Here is a 20,413-nt window from a genome sequence, read left to right on the forward strand (position 1 = left end):
CTGCTACTGCAGATAAGGAGGTGGTCCGCTTGCCTCCACCCCGGAGAGAAGGGTTACATCTCCTGGGTCTAGGTGTGGCTTGCCCCTCTGGGCGCGGGGGTACCTGGACCTGGGATATAGAGTATTTTTGGGGAGTGTGACTGTCTGTGCAGTGTCTATTTGTGTCTGTCTACACGTTGGGTGAGTGCCGAGTATTTGGTTTTGTATATGGGGGTGGGAATGCACGTTTGTGTCCGCATGCGCCTGTTCGTCTGTGTCTACATGTCAGGTTGGGTCTTAGACTCAACCTCTCTGGGTACATCTCAGGCCCTCCAAAGTACGGAGGCCTATCTCCCCTAACCACACTCCCTGCCGGTGGCTGATGCCCTCAGATGTTGGTGTGTTGGTGGTCCTTGTCGACTGGGGCTGGGCGCTCATGTATGTACCGGCTCACTCCTGGTGGCCGATTGGCGGGGCCTGGCGCCTGTGGCCCGGCTGGGCCCCTTCCAGGGGGTGGGGTGCCCTCAGGCCTCTGGGCCTGAAGCTCGGTCCTCTCTGGCACAGCTGGCTGCCGGCAGAGCCCGCGGGCACGCCACTGCAACCTCCTCTGGCCTCTGCTCCGTAGCTGCTGGGTGACCTCTCGTTTGGGGCTCTACTCAGCTCTTCCCAGGAGGGTGGCACGGTTCCCCCCCTTTTGGTGGTCCTCCTCGGGTCCTCGTACTCTGTGGCCTCTGGATATCTGGGGCCTGGATCTCCTCCATACCTGCTTCATGCCCTGGGGGACGGGGCTATGGCTGCCCACACTCCCTAGCAGATCGTTACATGGAGAAACCTTTGGAATACAAGCATGCTGATCCACACAGGTGTACACACAGGTGTTCACACGGGTGTTCACAGACGCGGACTACACCTTTCTTGGCTGCTTCCTCAAAGCACATTGTGCGCTGTCTATCTTGCGTGCTTAATATTTAGTATCTACTGTTATCTACTGCTAGCTAGTTTATTGTGATGGTGCTGTTTTTATTATGTTGCTCTTTTTTTGTTTGCTTTCTCTTCTGTTTTTTTTTTCTCCATACAGGTGATCCAGGTGTTTTGTTTGTTTTTCTTTCTTTCCTCCCCCCTTTCTCACCGTCTCTTCTCCCCTCTGGTTTTCTTTCTCTCCCTCTCTTTCTTTCATTCTTTCTCCCTGTCCTATCTCCCAGTCATGTCTGTCCCGTTTGTAAAATAAATACATAATTATAATAAAGGTCAATCAAATGGACCAATATGGCAAGGCCATGATTATCCACTTGGTAAAATAAATCCGCTTGGCCTTAAGACAACAATTCTGATAGCTAAAGATCCAAACGGGACATACAAAAAAGAAAAAAAAAGGAAAAAAAAGAAAAAAAATGGATTTGGCATGTTCTTCACAGCGTTTGACTTTGTTTTTTGCGTTTACTTGTGGACAGAGATATTTTTTCAATACTGCACATGTGGACAGGATTTTTTTTTAAATGAAAACACCCACGTATGTGTGGACTTTGCCATAATCTATTCTAGCTAAAACAGCCATTGTACTAATAGCCATAAGATAGAAACATAAACATCAATGCTATCTGTGTAGGTGTCTGTTTCAATTTTGAAAAATGTTGAACTTTTCCTCACAGCTCACTGGTTTGACTCGTTGCTGTTGATTGGAGGATGCTAAGCTGTTGCTCAGTGTTTTCATTCTCCTTCTTTGGTTGTTGAATATTGACCTGTGCTCTCAGCGATGCTGTCTTCTGGCTCAACTGGGCCCGAAAAGCCTTACAGAGGAAAAAGTAAACAACAGGATCCACGCAGATGTTGAAAACTGACACTAAGGTAGCCACCTCCTTCAAGTAGTATAACACCTGACCAACAAAGCCCTTGCTGCGTAGAAAAGTAAAAGGAAGGCGAACCAGGTGATGGGGAACAAAACAAATACAAAAGATGCTGACCAGCACCAACATGTTCCTGCGAGACTTCAGGAGCTTCTCGCAGCCAGAGGAGGCCAGCTGCCTCTGCTGTACCAGCAACACCCTGCGGGAGATGCTGTAGTAGAAGAAGACCAGGGATATGAAGACCAACAGGAAGATGATAATGCAGCCAGCATGGAGTGCTTTGTGGAGCACACTGCCGAATTCACTAAAGAAGGCACTGCAGCAACCAGGACCTGCAGATACATGTGGCTGAGTGATCAAAAGCAGGATGTTGTAGATAACTGTGGGAGCCAGCAGAATCAACCATGTGATTAGGGAAATCTTGCGGGCTGCTTGTATTGTTTGGAGGAAGTGAGTCCTATAAGGATGGACAATCTTCAGATACCTGAGGAAAGAAGAGAAAGGAAGCAGTACTTCACTAAGCAGTAATAGTACTGCAAAATCTACAAAAGTCATTGAGACTAAAAGACACCACCATTCTTTATTCAGGAGTGCAGGATTTGTAGTCGACCCATTAATATAGTTTTGAAATTGACATCAACTGCATTCGGAAATCCTTACCTGTTAACAGCGATGTACCCCATGAATATGATGCTGGCGTACATGTTGAGGAAGATGGCAGAAGCTCCAAAGGTGCAGTAGAGTCTCTGAATGGGAACAGAGTTCCTGGCATAGTGGACGATACGGAGCGGTAGAAAGAGGCAGAGCAGGAAGTCAGCAGCTGTCAGGTTCTTCAGGTAGACCATTAAGCTACTAGATTCTTGCTGTTGAAAGTAAAACTTCATGATGAAGCAATTGAGAAGTAAACCCACCTAAGCAGGACATAGACAATGGAAGAAACATTACCTTGGTACATGCACTGTGATCCTTAAACCAAATTCTAACAGAGCATAATCTGAAGATTTGAAACTCACCAGAAAGACCATGCTGTAGACCAGTATAAAGAAAATGCTGACTGATGTATTGATCATAACACAGGTCTGGTTTGAAGTGATGTTGTTTGTGTCGGCCATGTTTCTGAAGGTAAAAAAAAATACAAATTCAAAGTTAGCTTTATTATCAAAGACCATATTTACAGTCATACACAGGAATTTGAAAATGCAATGCTCCCATGGCCCTCGGTGTACAGTAAAACAATAGGAAGATAAAAAGATTAAGATTAAATAGGAGTCTTAAATACACCACCTTCATTAAAGTACTTCATAATTTCTTAGTTTTTTTTTTTTTAAATCAGAGTTAAACCAATGTTATTGAATTCTGATAAATGCTAAAATCCACCATATTTGTCTTTTAAAACAGCACTTTCCCTTCTGGTGGAGTTTACTGACAGTTTACCTAAATTCAATTCAATGCACAGCAGTTATATTGTTTTTTACATGATGAACAAGCCTTAAAGGCAAAATTAACGCAAATGCAAATACTGTAAAGGAAATTGCTAGTGACATCATCTGTTATGCAAACTCTATTTGTGGAAAGGAAACAACATCAATCAAATGTAATTAAACATCTCAATAGTGGCAGCAGTTTTTTAATACGATTTGGTCAACCACTGCCTCCAGCGCTGGGTGCTTGGTGGAAACTGTGGGGCAAAGACAAAGGAAAAGCAGGGAGGACATATGTTAGGAGGCAGCAGGAGAGAAGGAAAGGCAGGAGTGAGGAGGTGAAAGTACAGACATTAAATATGGGGGTATTACTGGAGAGAGCTGGCTGTTATGATGGAGAGAAAAGGTTGATTTACACACATGATTTTTATCATTTATACACAAGATTTGTGTATAAATGGTGTCGGCCAGCATCCTTTGAACAGGTGTGCCCATAATCTACAGCAGCACAGTTAGTAAAAAACAAACACAAATGTCAGCACTAACATCTCGTACCCATTACCAAGTACAACCATTTCTCTATAGTAATGCAAGACTCAAATAATCATACAGAAATGCTTGCTTGAAATTATTGCTGCTAGAAGTGGTTCTGTCAGCTATTAAGTCACAGGGTGTACTGGCTGTAAACCCACTCTGTCTATTAATCACAATTTCAGTCTTCTAATTCTTCTTCTTTAGTCTCCAGTACTACTGTGAGAAACCTTAGAGTCACTTACGACCAGCAAAAGTCTTTTCATTTGAACAAACATATAGGACTGCCTTTTTTCATCCAATGAGAGTTCATGCACTTGCTACTTACAAGCAAACTTTCACACTGGGTTAAATCTCCATTCTTTACATTGAAAAGTGAGAAAACCTTGGAGATTTTACAAGGAAGTGTAAACACAAGTTACATCAAAATATTTATGTTGATGGTCAAAAAATAAATAAAGAGAATAGTGGATGTAGAGTATTTCTGTGTTATCCCAGATCCAAGTAATTCAGAAAGCAAAAAAGTTCTAAAAATAAACCACAGCAGTCGCTCCTTGATTTTGTGATCTCCATGGGAAATACCAAATATTCAATTTTCTATCTTTAATGAACAACCCTGAAGTTGTTGATAGTACTGCATCTGCACTGTTAAAAGCAAAGCTTAAAGCTGTACTACTCAGATAACCTCACATACATTTTTTAGTCACAGCAGAAAAATGAAGTGGGATTATTATGGTATTGAATATCTAGCACTGGCTATAATGATGTGCCAATCACAGTTTGTCCATTATTAACCACGTGTTTAGGCATAACGTTTTTCATCATTGCAGCTGGCACAAAGACACCCAGGGTGAAGACACATTAGCCTTTTGAACAGTAGAAAAGACAGCTAAGTATTTTTGTTCCCTATGTAATGACTGATTCCAAATCTTCTTATTTATTTAGTTTTCTATTAGTAGAAATACAGCAGATTTGAGAATGAGAAACAAACAGGACTCTCCTCGGGTTAGAGGTGGTCTGTAAGCAGGAAAAGTTAGGTTGGTTGTTCTCGGATGTAATGATGTCACTACAGATAAGAAAACACGTGGTTATTGCACTTCTTCTTTGAACTCTGACTTATTTCCTGTTTGCTGCGACTGAAATGGGTACACATAAAATGCAGACCCATCATGTGATTAAAGCTGCTATAAATAGTTTGCAATTACGCTGCTAAAAAACAAGTTCAATCACAAAGTTGCCACAGGCCGCTTTTATCTCTTTATCCTTGCTGACTGAAATTTCACTGTTTTTACTTTTTGCTAGTGTCCGTATCACTACAGCTTTCATGAGGCAGTACCTGCAGCTGATACAGGTTGTGTTTTCTTCATAGACACAAGCACACTCTCTTACAGTGTCTGTGGTGAAAAGGTTGGTTAACTACTCGGATAAATGCACATGCAGTATTTGTAAGAAAAGAGCTCTTATTTAACTGAATATAATGGTGTGGTAAAGATTTTTCATCATTGTACTTGGCTTAGTCAGTAACAGATTTATAAACGTATAATCAGATAAGCTTTTTGAAATTTGACGGAAGTTAGCTGAGTATTTTTGTTTCCTAAGTTTGGAGTCATTTAAAAATGGTCTTATTCATTCATGCTTTTATCAGTAGAAGTAAAAAATAAATGTGAGGGTGAGAAACTAACGGGACTCACCTCTGTTTCTGCAGCTTTCTGTGTGGACGAATAGTTGCTTTGGTTCTTATAAGATGGAATGGTGTCAGTGTAAATCAGGAAACACACAACTGCTACACTTCTTGCTACACTACACTTGTTTCCTGTTTGTTACCACTGACTTATTGTTCTTTGGTTTTAGTGTCCTTATCACTACATCTAGCAGGAGACAGTACCTTCAGCCAATGTAGGTTGCATGTTCTCTTCACAAATAAGACCAGAAAAACCAGTGTCACGGATCCTGAGTGTTCATTAAGAATACAAGTATATGTTAAACTACGCCAGTCTCTGCCACAGGTTACAGTGTCACTCCGGACACTTTTGGGTTGGTCTCTCATGCTTATTATTCACTCCTTTGCCATTTGAAGTTTGGACATTCCTTCTTTCAAATCAAATCACTGTTATTGTCACATCACATGTGAGTGAAATTCTTGTGTGCAAGCTTCACAAGCCAAACGTGGTGTGCAAAATAGAAACATAAGAAACAAAACAAAATATAACAATAAAGATATGTACAAATATAAGAATGTATGCACATTACTAAATATAGATACCATGTATTTATACATATATACATTTGTGTTATAACATATACGGAAGTCAGCAGATGAATATTGTGCAAAAATGGCATTTATATACAATATGGAGTGCATAAAGTGTTGAAGTTTCGATAAGTGACAGTGATGTGTCTGTGAAGTGTTCAGCAGTCTGATGGCCTGATGGAAAAAGCTGTCTCTCAGTCTGCTGGTTCAGGACCGAATACTGCAGAAGTAGTCTGAACAGTTTGTGACTGGAGTTCTTGATGATCCTCCCTGCTATCCTCAGGCACCGCTTCCTGTAGATTTCCTGGAAGGAAGCTCTCCTCCAATGATCCTTTCAGAGCACCGCTCTCTGGAGAGTTTTGCGGTTGTAGGCGGTGCTGTTGCCTTACCAAGTTTTGCAGTAATTCTGGAAGAATTGCTGTCTTATCAACTTTCCTCTACATCTTTATTTATGAAATCAAACATCTGTAGTTATGCCAGTAGAGAAAAAATTAAAATAGAAAAATAGATTGAAGAAATGAGATTTTTCCTATAATCAAAAGAATTAAGACATTATCTATGTTTTCATTTGTATTATGTCATGTAACAGGTGAAAAGTTCATCTTAATACGTGTAAATGTTAATATTTTTTCAGACATCAAAATTCAGATATCATGCTTTTGTATGAATTTGACCACAGGCTAGTTCAGTTTATTCATGTTAAATAAGATGTTGTGCTAAAAACTGAAAGCTAGCAACAGAAACCCTCGTGTTGTTTGTGTGGGAGTGTGAAAGTGTTCATTTCAGCCCCTTATTAATCAGTGAGCTCTGCAGAAACTGGAAATGTGGGCAATTTTTATATACCGTTAACTAGTTTGAGCTGCCCCTTGTTCTCATAGAGAAAATTCCCAGCCTCCATTGGGTCCAAAAAGCATTACAAAGGAAAAGCTAAACAAAAAGGCCAGATAGACATTGGAAACTACCACCATGGTGGTCAGACTTCAAAATCTTCTCAGAGCCATAGGAGGCCAGCAATCTCTGCTGTGACAGTAACACTCCGTGGGAGTTCCTGTAGTAGAAGAAGACCGACGATATGAAGAACAACAGGGAGATGATGGTGTAACTGGTGTAGAGTGATTTGTGGTAAATAGAGAAGTTCCTGGTTTGATCAGCAGCAAAGTAAAGCTGTTTTAATATTACCTTGAGCTGCCACATGAAAACATTAAAGGTTTTATACCTGTTGGAAGTGATGTACTCCATTAGGAGAAGCATGCATGCATAATGAGGGACAGGAAGAAGCACCAAAGCTGCAGCAGAGCTTTGGAAAAATAAATGACTTGCTGACATAGTGGGTGATGCAGAGAAGTGCAGCTGTCAGGTTCTTCAGATAGACCTTTTAGTTGCTGGATGCTGCTGAGCTCGACAAAAGTAAAGTTTCATAATGAAGCTGTTCAGGGGTAAACATTAAGAGGACACAAAGCAGGAAAAGCAAAGGCAATTAATAATTAGGATGTCTTGTAAATGCCTTCTAAGTGAGGTGGTTCAGGCCTTTACAAATGAGAGGAGGCGCCCAGACAGAACTCTGAAATGATGAGGAAATTATTGTGTACCCACCCAAGGATCAGATGGAATAAGGTAGCAGCTAAATCTGGTGCAAGGCATGTTTTCTCTCACACTGACAAAGTATAGATCTAAAATTTAAAAACTAAAATGTCTAACACGGTCTAAAAAGCTAGATCCTCATATTCTACTGCCTCATGTTGGAGCCAGTTTTACACATTCTCATGTACAAATCCCTTTATGGTTATCGGCCCAGTAAAAATACTTTGCCTTCATTTTTATTGTTTATTATATTGTCCGCTCATTCTGCACTCCTGTTTCCTTTACCCCCCCAACCAGTCACGGCAGATGGCTGTCTCCTCCCTGATTATAGTTCTGATGTAGGTTTCTTCCTTCCCACTGTCAGCTAATGCTGCTCAGAGAGAATCGGTGTGGATTTCTCTGTGATAATTTAGAGTTTTTCATCTTATAATGTAATGCCCCTCGACAGCTATGTTGCTGTGAGTATGCACCAAATACATTTAACTTTGATTTTTAGATCAAAAACAGAAAAAAAAGTTCTATGTACTGAATTTACAGTGCTGAATATAATGATATGCAAAAAAAAATGTCTTCACTCTATCATCAGCTGTGGGAACAACAAGCCAGAAAATGTCTTCCTCTTTGTTTCACAGTTGGTTTGAGGTTAATCAGCCAAGCATATTCACTGTTACTATGAAGTATTAGCACAGTGGATGACTTTCCATAAATAAATAAACTGAACCAGTCTGTAGTCTGTGTTGGATGTGTGAACACTCATGTTTGATCAATAAATGAATAAGTACCAAGTGGAAGTTTTCTACCATTCAGCACTAATTTGTCATGACATGAATGAAATCTTGTGATTTAAAGACTTCGAGGTGATTCTCTTTGGACAACATGTGGTGAACGTGCAGGGATAAAATGGTTAGAAAACCTGGGGCAGAATGAGGCTCGGGGGGGGGGGGTTGTTCATTTAAAACGGTAGACTGCTCTCCAGCTGTGCCTCTAAAGCGACAGAGCATCTAAACACCAGTGAGTGTTTTGTGGTTTCTTCTCTTATTAGCAGCTCATCTTTCTGTACAAACGCTGGGGGGAGGGGAGGTGCTGAAAAACACAGCAGACACGGCAGCAGACTTACAGGAGGCTGCTCTCTCGTCTGTCTAACGTTCTGTTCGCGACCCAAATGTGCGGTTTATATTTTCACTTTGACAGTGTAAACGGCAGCTGTTCAGTGGTGCGGTAAAAGAAGACAATACTGTGTGTTACAACAGGAAACAGAACAGGAAGTGATGTACACCGTGTACATGAGTGAGAACCAAGTGACAAGACATATAAGGAGAAAAGATGTCTTTAAAAACTGAGAAAATACGTCTGAAGTGAGAATGAAAAGTTCTTGTGTCAGCTGACGTTCACCAGCGATCGATGTATTTATTTTAACAAAGTTAGTTAATGATCCCTCTTTCCAACAAAAATCTACATTAGTAAATTCACCCCCACCACCACTAAAAAAAAGAAAACAAACAAACAAGGAAACAAAAAAGAGGAAGAAGAAGAAAATAAACTGAGCAAACCTGGACAGGATAAAACTATCATCCTTTGCTCGATACAAGTGAGTTTGCAAATGTTAAACAGCTCCTTATGTGCAATCCATCTTCTTCTTTCCTTCCTTCCTTCCTTCCTCCCTTCCTTCCTGTCTTCCTTCCTTCCGTCCTTCCTTCCAAAATATTTTTATTCATTTGTTCATTGTTTTCTTACTTGGTGTATTCAGTTTCCTCTTTCTCGTCCCATATCACTCCATAGAATTGCACAAAAACCCACACGAGTTAACTTCCTCTAACATAAAATTGCACATAGCTGAGCTACAGTGAAGTCTGTACTCCCACAGAGTGTGGTTTGCCTCTCTCACACACACACACACACATCACAAATAAACCCACGTAGTGTGCGTGTGGGGGTAGATTGCCTCAGATACTGCCATGTGTGCCACAGTTTGTAACTGAATCTGACGCGTCTGCTTACCGTGCATCATACTGAAGGATCCCACACAAACTGAATAAGCTTCTAGAAAACACTCTGAAGCTTTCGTGATCTTAGTGAGGAGGAGGAGGGTGCTGTGGGTCAGAGGTGTGTGACAGTTTTGGATGCTCCTAATTCTGAGTCGTAGTTTGTATCTGCGAGCTCTGGTTTTACATTTTGATTGTTGTAATGACGACCGTCAGTTCTGTAATCTACGGTTTTAATTTGTGTGAGTGGAAATTTTAGCTCTCAGTATTTTGCCTTCTACTCTTCCCTCTGCCTCGTATCACTGTTACTTCCTGTTCCACCGTCACTGTCACGCCGTCGTTGAATCTTCTTGTGTCTGTATTTAATATTTGCATTTTCTCTCTTTCCTCAGTGTATAAATAGTCCTGCCTCTCGCTTCGTTTCCTGTGATTCTCAATGTAATGTTGGAGTCTTATCTTGAAGAGTTTCTCAACCAACCAATAAACAGCTTGCTCTCTTTTGACATCATCATTATTTGTGTCCTGAATTTAATAACGGATTCAAAATAACAACAATAATATTAATAACATATCCAGACATCATTCTTGACGCTAAAAGGACACTTTAAGTTGGTTATGAACTTAAAACACCAACCCAGGGTTTACTAAAAGAGTGCATTCACCTATCTGATCAATAACAAACATGGATAGGCTAACAGCAGCAGAGCCACGGATCTCACAAAGGAAGATAAAACTATAATATTAGAAGAACATGTTGAGTTTACAGCAGGCTAAAGTAGAATAAAGTTGTTTTTATATTTCTGACTGATACCCATGAGATAAACTTTGAAGCCCTTTTCTGTCTGCGCTGATCGTCCAGGGATGATGACGCCTCAAACAACACAAAGCTGCAACTGTACCTGCTTTAGAAGGCGGCTGAGTGTGGATGGTTCTAGTGAATACACTGACCACTGTGCGATTAAAATGACACTGAATTGAAATGAAACAGCCACAAAGCCCAAACGAGGTCACTTGCACTGCATGGTTATGGATTTTTTCAAACAGAATAAAACGTTTTCTCTTTTATTAATGATCCAGCGTTACAGCAAATATTAGACTCAAGCTGTTCACGCTCAGTCTCTTCTGCTCTGCTTCAGTGAAAGGAATATTTGGTGTCATCTGTTTGTGAGCTAAAAGAAAAGGTTATTCAGAAAATAAACCCCTCCCCTTTCACGTCTCCCTGAGTGTGTGATGTGTGCTTCAGTACTTCCCCCTCAGCGTTTACAAAGAAAAGCTGCTGATGCAAACTGTTAATAAGATTCAGTGTTGAAACCACACTGATGAGTTTTAACACGTCATTTCACTTCACAGACGCGGGGGAAGATACTCGGATGATCACGTTTTCCTCTGTTTTGGATGAACACACTGCTCGAGCCTCATTCTGACCAATGATATGTCTGTGCAAACATTTTGTCACCGCTGTTTGCAGTGAAGACAAACAGGAAGCAGAGGAAAGCCTGCAGGTTAGCAGTGTCGTCACTGTGTCGTCTGATCTACAGCGATGCGGCAGGGGATCGCTTCAGAGGCATACATCGAAGACAGGTGAGTCCTGCTGGTTTCTAATCTTAACTTCTTTTATTTTTACTTCTGCTGATTTCATGCTGTACTCTCAAAAAAGGGGAGCCTTCAGCAGTTCCTAACATTGGACACCACACTTCTGCTGTATTACAAATTAATAAAATGCATTTGCAGTGTACTATAGATACTGAGCACAAAAGCTTTAAGGTACTTGATCTCAAGGTGCTTTATATTAAAACATACCTACAATGTTAAGAAAAAACAGCCATCTCCTTGTGTACAGCTGATGTCATGAGAGAAAGCATGCCTTGTAACAGATTTAGCTTCTGGCTAATTTCCACCTGCTGCTACACATCAAATATCTTACATGCTGAATACAGAATAATAATCAAATATGGATACAAAGCCTAAAAACACCAGAGGTGAACCTACTGCTACAGTCCAAGCCACCAAGTTCATTGGCTGAACATTCTTGGTGATAAACTGCCTGCAAATATAAATGAACACAATATTTCAGCCTGTGTTCTTGCAGACACAGTGCAAATACAACCAGTGCAAAATAGGAGCGAGAGGGTTTTTTTTTTTTAAAGGTTTTCAGGTTTAAAAAGATCACAAAACAAGAATCCAGAAATCAAAATGTGAAAAAAAAACCAAGAGGAAGAGGAGAATAATCAGGAGAATCACAAGAGGAGCAGACATGTGTGATTCACTCACTGATTGGAAGACGTGGGTTTCTAACTAAAAGAAAGATGATCAAAATAAAAGTATAGAAATGAAATTGTATAAAAATAAATAAATAAAAATATTTAAAACATACACCAAAAAAATTAAGCTTCAAACTGTTTTTGTGGTATTTGACTGTAGGAAGGAATCTGCAGAATAATACTTTTGTCTTTGAAACTTAGTTAATTAATTGACTTATACATACTTGCACATATAGAATACATATAGCCTCCCTTAGCACTCATTGTCAGGCAGTGGTAACGCTCACAACAGAATAATTATTTAAAATATATTTTAAATCTCTTACATAGTCACTTGGTGCTAATTTGGCCTTGCTGCTCAGGCATGTGTGGTGAGGTCCATTGCATCACTTCCTGTTGTAGTTCCTGCTGTAATGCACATGGATGTCTTCTATTTTATTGAGCAAACAACAGCTGATCCTTCTGTTGTTAAAAAATGAGTATATGAAGAACACATTGTGCTTTACAAAAGACAGACAGAAGACAGCACTCATCTTTAAGCGCACTTTAGCATTTTATGTGTGTTTCAATTTCATTTCAGTGTTATTTGCACCAAATCCCAACAACAGTTGGCTCAGGGCGTTTATCTCCACACAGCGCAGAGCTGCAGACATTATAAATAAGTTTATTCAGAGAATCAATAAAAGGCTTTAGTTACACAGCTGGAGACACTTAAGACACTTAAGACACTTAATTGACATGTTTTCATCACCTTCAGTCTGACACAGAATTTTGTTTTTACATCAGCACCTCTATCACGTTCTACTCAAAGTCAATCATCATAAATTTTTACAGAGTAAACATGACTTAAGTCATACATTTGAGCTATATGAGCATTTAGATGTTCATCATTAGCAACTACTAATTTCTGGCTTTCTTCCACAGCACGTCTTTTCTCCTGTCTTCAGTTTAGGGACGACCATCTGCCCCAATCTCAACCAATCGGGTTAGATGCCTTCCTCTTTTCTCTGTATGCATTATTGTGGGTCTGCCTTACAATGTAAAGCCCCTGAGGTGACTGTTGTGATTAGTGCTGTATAAATAAAACTGAAATAAAGTACATTTGAATTTGATTGTCTTCAATCAAATTTCATTTACGGAACACATGACGGCAGATTCTCAACTTACTGGTTTGTTCAATAATTTATTGGTGGTTTGAATGAGAAAAGTTATAGTTTCTTTTTGTGTGACATCAGCAGGAAAGTGTCTCACAAACTGAGAAGGTAACAGTCAAAGGTTTGAACACACCAACATGAAAACTTTGTCTTTAATGAAGACAGAATAAAGTGCAGCATAAAACTGTCAGACATCTGCAGCGAGAGAAACATTATAAAGCAGAAAAATGTTAGAGCTTTCCTTAATAAGCAGAAGCTGTGAAAACAGTTTTTCATTTGTACACTGAAATATAAAAATTACTGCTGAGAGGCAGAAAGAATCATTTTAATTTGTGAAAACGTTGAAATCATATTTCAGGCATATTAACAACATGAATTGTTGGAATGAATGTGACCACTTGTTCAGTTTATTTAAATCAGACACTGTAACTTGCAAACTCTTGTAAACACTATGTTTTTTTGTGTTACTATTTTAGATTTTTTACATTACATTTTTAATTGGAGAGGATTTATCTCAACTGGGATCAAATGAGCTTGGAAAGAAAAGCATCTGGACTTCCTATTAAGTTGCTTAAAGACCTTTCACCTCTCATCAGAGAAGCTTCTTCAGTTCTAAGGTCAAATGGTGGAGAGTCCCAGATTTAAACCCATTATCTGGTATCATTTGACCCTAGAACTGAAGAAGCTTCTCGGAGACTATGATGACCTGAATGACTGAGAACCTTCACAGACTTAATTGGGATCCATGGCCTGGTTTCAAGCAAATCTGTATATTTTTAACTGTTTACATTTTTCTTACAGCTCACTGGTTTGACTTGCTGCTGTTGTAACAACTGTCTGCTGCTCCTCACTCCACTCACTCCCCTTGTTTGGTTGTCGGCTCTTGGTCTTCTTGGATGGAATCTTCATATTCACCTGAGCTCGGACACTCTTACAAAGGAAAAAGTAAACAAGAGGGTCCAAACAGACATTGAAAACTGACAGTAGTGTGGTTGCATCCATTAAATAGTAGAACACCTGACGCACAGATCTGCCGCCCAACTTAAATGCCAAGGGAAGCCGAACCAAGTAATACGGGATGAAGCAAACACAGAAAATGCTGACAAGCACCAATATGTTCCTGCGAGACTTCACAAGCTTCTCAGAGTGGCGGGAGGCCAGCTGCTTCTTCTGTTCCTGCAACACCCTGCGGGAGGTGCTGTAGTAGAAGAAGACCAGGGATATGAGGACCAACAGGAAGAGTATGAAAGAGGAGGCCTGGAAGATTTTGTAGATTGGTCTAATTGATGCACTAATGAGGGCTTCACAGCAACCAGGGTCAGAGGTCAGAGGTTGTTGAGTAACGAAAAATAGTATGGTATAGGTGATTATTGGAGCCAGGACACTAACCCAGGTGATCATGGAGATGATGTATGCAGCTCGTACTGTCTGGAGGAAGTGAGGCCCTGAAGAATGGACAACCTTCAGATACCTGGAGAGAGAAGAGAAAGGAGGCAGTAGACAAACTCACTCAGTGCAGACGTCACTTTTACAATAAATGATAAATTATTAGTTCCTTACCTGTTGGCAGCGATGTACCCCATGAATAGGATACTGGCTTGCATGTTGAGGAAGAAGGCAGAAGTTCCAAAGCTACAGTAGAGCCTCCGAATGATGAGAGAGCTGGTGCCGTACTTGGTGATGCGGAGTGGCAGACAGAGGCAGAGCAGGAAGTCAGCAGCTGTCAGGTTCTTCAGGTAGACCATCAAGCTGCTGGATGCCTGCTGCCGAGCTCGACAACAGTAAAACCGCACGATGATGCCATTGAGAAACAAACCCACCTTAAGAGGACACAGAAGGGATCGAGAGAACAGAACTTCAGTAATAAGTACATTTCAAACAGAGCGTAATCTTAAATTTTGAAACTTACCAGAAACACCAGACTGTAGGCAACCATAAAGACAGGGCTCACTGACGGGACAGCCAGATCACAGGACTGATTGTAAGATGAAGTTATGTTTGTTGGGTCAGCCATGTTTCTGCAGATTAAAATAAACCCCCCTCTTTGAAACAAACCGTGTATAAATATTATCTTCATCTTTAAAATAAACCACTTTTATGGTTTTTAATCTTAGTCTGTAGTTTAGTCTGTAGTAATATGTCTTTCTAAATGAATCAACTATCTCATTAATCTGATTTAAGCCCTTGACTAAAGTGGGAATGATCTCTTTGAATGTGAGTAAGCTCACCTAGTGTTTTAATCATGTTCAACATTGTTCTGACAGAGGGCACAGGAACATATTCATCTCTACAAATCTTAGCAATTGGTGAGCAAGTGGTGTCTAACCAGACCTGGTTTACTTTGGGTCCTGCTAACACTTAGTTATTTATAATCAGGAAATGTCCTTTAAGTGCCTGGAATGATCAAAATAGCTCCTCCTGTGTCAGCAGTAGTAATATCACATCATTTAAATGTATATGAATCTAGAAACTTGGCAGGTCTAAAGTTAACACACAGATTATTTATGTAACTAGGACTGCCTTCTTTCATCTAGTCATAACTGAGGGTCGAGTATTGAAATTCTTTAATATCACAAAAGCATTCACTTGATCCAAAAGCGAGTGAGGGTACATCTCAGTATTCAGTTTATTGCTGTGCCTGTGACAGCGTTAGATGACCTGCTCTACCTCCTGGTCATTTGTTGCCTTCAACTACAACATGTATGCAGCATACTGTTGAGAACTGTAAGGAATCTTTGGCTTAACTATAAACCCTGAGCTCCTAATTAAACCATGAATGTCGTTCATCATCATTGGATCCAGGTATAGAAATAAAAATGACTTACCTGTGTTTGATGCTGTTTTTAATGAGCAGCAGAAGCTTCGGTTGTTATGTACTTTCTGTCTAACTGTGTCACTGTAGTTTAAAGCAGATCAGTAAACACACAGTAACCACACAGCTACCTGCAATCTTTGTTGTACTTCCTGTTTTTCTTCAGGCCAACAACATGCTAATACTGAAAATCTAGATCTATCTATTTATATTATATTTTTTAATTTATCCTTCTGCAGTTTTAAGTGCAAGAAAAGCTGATTAATAGTGTGTGTGAAGCAATTTTTTTAAAGAATAAATTGAATATATCTGGGTAAAACTTTTTCTTACCAGTATATCAATCTATTAATATTTTTGAAATGCCTGCACATGTGTTGCAAACCCAACACTGTGGTAAACAGCATTTCAGTCAATTAATACTTTGAGGTCATTTCAAACACCTGCACATTCCACACAAACCACTCATCTACGTAAACACTTTAGCCAACAGAATATCAGGTTATTATATTAATTTATGAAGAGCTTCACAACAAAAATGATAGAAAAGCAAAAAGTTTCCTTAAAACAAGGTTTAAAAACATTCGTTTTCACCAGCTTTTAAAAAAGAGATCCATGAGAGCACAGACCTCAGATTCAGAGGGGTGAGTTCCAGAGTCTTGGGGGAACGATGGCTATGATGCACATCCAAGTCAACCAAAATGTGTCACTACAAACCATGTGTGAATGTTTAGTCTGCTCATTGGCCACATTTCTGTAAGGGAGGAGCAACAAAAGTAAACACTTGAGGTGCTTTGTTTTGGACCTTTGGAGAACAGAAGTACTCTGGCATGTGCAGAACCTTGTACATACATAGCAACTTCTTGCATCCCACAATACGAAGCATACGTGATCATGGGATGTTTGTTTTTTTTGCTAAAACTTATAATGGGTTCAGATTAAGGTTGGATTACATTCACACCATGAATGATCGTCTCCAGGGTTTGTTTCGAATAAGACCACCTCTCCAAAGGGTACGTTATTTTTCTCTCTGCTCCTGAGTACGATCACTGTGTTCAAACCTGCACAAATGAACCACACGAACAACTCATACTGAGTTTCTGTCGGTGCACTCTGAATCTGCTTCTTGTGTGCTTATGTCTGCTAGTTTTAAGACTGTTAGAAAGTCCACAACCACTGAGTTAGAGTCTACTAATGTTTCCCTGCCTGGCTATTCTGAGACCAGTGTTTACTCATCCAAGTTGATCTGCCTGAAGACTGTCCGTGAATCTCATCTGAACACCTCCAGAGCTGTTTATGGTTCCTCACCTTTTGAGACTGTTAAAAATACTCACTCATCAAATCTATTGAAAACTTCATGCCACATTTCTGCGATGGATGCTCCTGAGACTGTGGTGCTGTTCGGGAACCTCACTAAGATTATTATTATCACGGTCTGCTGATTAACCCTTTCATGCATGAATTATGACAATCTCAAGCAGGATATTTTTTCTGAAGTATTTTTATTCATCTTTAGGCATGAAAAAAAGACTTTTGAACCTTATTTTTTTAAACATGTACTTTTCAAAGAGTTTTTTTACATGTCCATTTAGGTGGACAACTAGTGACCACTATGCGTGAAAGGGTTAATAAGATGTGGTTTTTAGGCACCCCTGTGCCTAAATCTTCTGCCTGCACTCATTCCTGTGTCTGTGTCTCAGGCAAGCCCATACAGCATCCTCCTATGTCAGCTAGGGGCTCAGGTGAGCCCAACCAGTCACCTTCCTCACCTCACTCACTCCATTGCCAGCTGTGGGCTCTGGAGAGCAGGGACCAGTGGCTGTCCCCTATACCTTCCTCACCTGTACCATTGGCCCTGCAGTTGGCCTCTAGACCTGCTCCATCACTGGCACTACTGGCCCTGCTGGCCCTGCAGTCAAGCCCCAGAGCTTTTTTTTTTTCTCATTCCTTGCTCTCTCCTCCCTTTGTTTCCTAGGTTTTGTCAGTCTGTGTCTCAGTGTGTTCCTCATGTTTTTACTTTGATAGTCTACTGTCTCATGTGCTTCCTCCTGCCTTTTCTGTTACATTTTTGCCAGGTGTTTCCTCTTTGGCCTCATTTCCTCCTCTGCATCTCTCAGTAAAAAATTTAGGGATTAGTGTCAGGTTGCAATTCTAAGACCAATATGACAAAGTTATCCAGCCCATCACCATCCAATATCTAAACACTCCATTAAGATTATATAATGTACACAAATACATATGATATCAGAGTATGAATGTCTCAATGTCCACCACATGAGCAACCAGCATGACTGACATGTGTTTTTGAAGTTTTCAGTAAATACAAGCTGCTTAAGTTGTTGTTGATACAGATCAGGAAACACAGTGACCACACTGCTAATCTGCACTCTGACTTATTTCCTGTTTGACGTCACTGCTAAACTGGATCAACATATTTTTTAGTACAGAAAAAACAGATGTCATGTTCTGATTAGTTGTGATGGACAGGTTGCTTATATACTCTAATAGTCAACGGTTTTAATCATCTTTATCTTTACTACTTTCTACTTGTAGACACATTCTGGAGAGGTCAAATATATGAAGCAAGATTAATTTTGTAGAAAAGACAAAAAATGATAAATAACTCTAAATATATCTTATATTTTTGATTCCTGAAAGTAGCCACCCTTTGCTTTATTCACAGCACTGCAAACCCTTGGTCTTCTCTCACTGAGTTTCATGATGTAGTCAGCTGAAATTGTTTTCCAACAGTCCTGTTTTCACTATACCAAAGACCAAAAACTATCAAGTGCTATGAAAAAGCTGGATCACATTAGGACGCCCCAGGAAAGGAAGACCAAGAGTCACCTCTGTTGCTGAGGATAAATTCATCCGAGTCACCAGCCTCACAAATCGCAAAAGTTAAGAGCACCTCAGAATCTCTACATCAACTATTAGGAGGAGACTGCACAAATAAGGCCTTTATGGTCAAACACCTGCTAAAACCCCCCACTTCTGATCAGTTGACAGCTGAGCCCCTCTCTGTAAATGAGTGTCCAGAACATATGGCTGCAAGTCTAGTGATACATTTACAAAATCAATCCTCGACCTGAGGCCTAGAGTGTCCATGTACTTATGGACACTCTTATGTTCGAACATGGTGTTCGTTATGGCCAAACCATGGTTTGCACAGAAGTCCAACAATAAAACACGGCTCGGGTTCAGATCCAGGAGGCCGTTCCACCCATCACGATTCTTCAGGTCTCACTGTTGTTGCTCACATAACCATTGAAGTCACCCAGTAGGACAACAGAGTCCCCAGGCAGAGCACCCTCCAGCACCCGGCCAAGGGACTCCAAGGAGGCTGGGTATTGTGATCAGTGTTGGTCAAGTTACTTGAAAAAAGTAATCAGTAACTAATTACCGATTACTTCCCCAAAAAAGTAATCCCGTTACTTTACTGATTACTTATTTTCAAAAGTAATTAATTACTTAGTTACTTAGTTACTTTTTAAAAACATGATTTACAACCTGAATAGGTGATAAAGTGATAGATCTTTCAGCCCAATGCTACTTTTTCTGCATAATCATCATACAAAATGTAATCAAATGGAAAAGTCTCTTTTTAAAACTTGTTTTATTAGTTTTAATCTTTTAACTTTATGCATCAAGCAAAAATTTAATTATCTGCAACATTATCTGACTGGAAGAAATTAGTTTAATATTTAAACCTATTTTCTGCACATTCCAGCACATAAAATAAAATGTTTTTTTTGTGTTTACACTCAGTTTTTCAAATAGATGCAAGTAAAACACAGCAGAAAATAAATAAAGTCAAAGACTAGCGGTCCTGTTGCTCTATTTTCACCTGTAAAGCAGGAGTGGGGTAGGCGGAGGGTTACCCTGGTGCAGGTGTGCAGCGGTCAGTGGAAGAATCCGCGAGTTTCTCTGTGAGTTTCCCATTACGTCGTAGCTACTCGGTGCTTGTTTGGAAGTTTAGGGGTTTTTTGCTGTAAAAAGAAGTTTTCTTCCCACGCACAACGGACACTAATGTTTTTGTCACTTTTTATGGAATCAAACTCAAAGTAAGGTCAGTACTTCCACGCTTTAAACACTGCACGCTCATACTCTCTCTGCACTCGATATATGATCCATTGTTGATCTGCACACAGCTGTTGTCACGAACGTCGCGCTCGCTTACGTCACTGTCATGAGACATTCTGGCAAAATAATCACGGTTTTAGTAACGCAGTAACGCAGCGTTCCTACGGGAAAGTAACAGTAATCTAATTACCGTTTTTGCAATAGTAATCCCTTACTTTACTCGTTACATGAAAAAAGTAATCAGATTACAGTAATGCGTTACAAGTAACGCATTACTGCCCATCTCTGATTGTGATGCATGAGCGCAGATGACAGTCCGGACCTGTGCCTCAACCTGAGGGCGCAGGGAACAAACCCTCTCGTCCACTGGGAGAAACTCCAACGTACAGGCAGCAAGCCGAAGGGATACCAGAATACCCACCCCAGCCAACCGCCACTCACCAGGGGCAACTCCAGACTGAGTCCAACCCCTTTCCAGAAGACTCGTTCCAGAGCCCAAGCGTACGATGTGGTTAGC

The 20,413-nt window shown here is 40.2% G+C and overlaps 2 protein-coding genes across 2 annotated transcripts; both read right to left on the minus strand.

Moving 5' to 3' along the window:
* Positions 1–1,068: 1,068 nt before the first annotated feature.
* Positions 1,069–2,761, minus strand: LOC146521230 (P2Y purinoceptor 14-like). Its single transcript, XM_085152100.1, has 2 exons — positions 2,484–2,761; positions 1,069–2,307 (listed from the first exon to the last, which is right to left on the minus strand). Exons 1-2 carry the CDS (start codon positions 2,705–2,707, stop codon positions 1,623–1,625), a joined length of 909 nt encoding a protein of 302 aa, XP_085008226.1. The 5' UTR covers positions 2,708–2,761; the 3' UTR covers positions 1,069–1,622.
* Positions 2,762–13,799: 11,038 nt separating this feature from the next.
* LOC146521231 (G-protein coupled receptor 87-like) lies at positions 13,800–14,824 on the minus strand. Its single transcript, XM_085152114.1, has 2 exons — positions 14,565–14,824; positions 13,800–14,475 (listed from the first exon to the last, which is right to left on the minus strand). The coding sequence occupies exons 1-2, from the start codon at positions 14,747–14,749 to the stop codon at positions 13,800–13,802; spliced, it is 861 nt and encodes a 286-aa protein (XP_085008240.1). The 5' UTR covers positions 14,750–14,824.
* Positions 14,825–20,413: the final 5,589 nt, after the last annotated feature.

Source organism: Neolamprologus multifasciatus, chromosome 3, assembly GCF_963576455.1.
Source record: "Neolamprologus multifasciatus chromosome 3, fNeoMul1.2, whole genome shotgun sequence".
Taxonomy (NCBI): Eukaryota; Metazoa; Chordata; class Actinopteri; order Cichliformes; family Cichlidae; genus Neolamprologus; species Neolamprologus multifasciatus.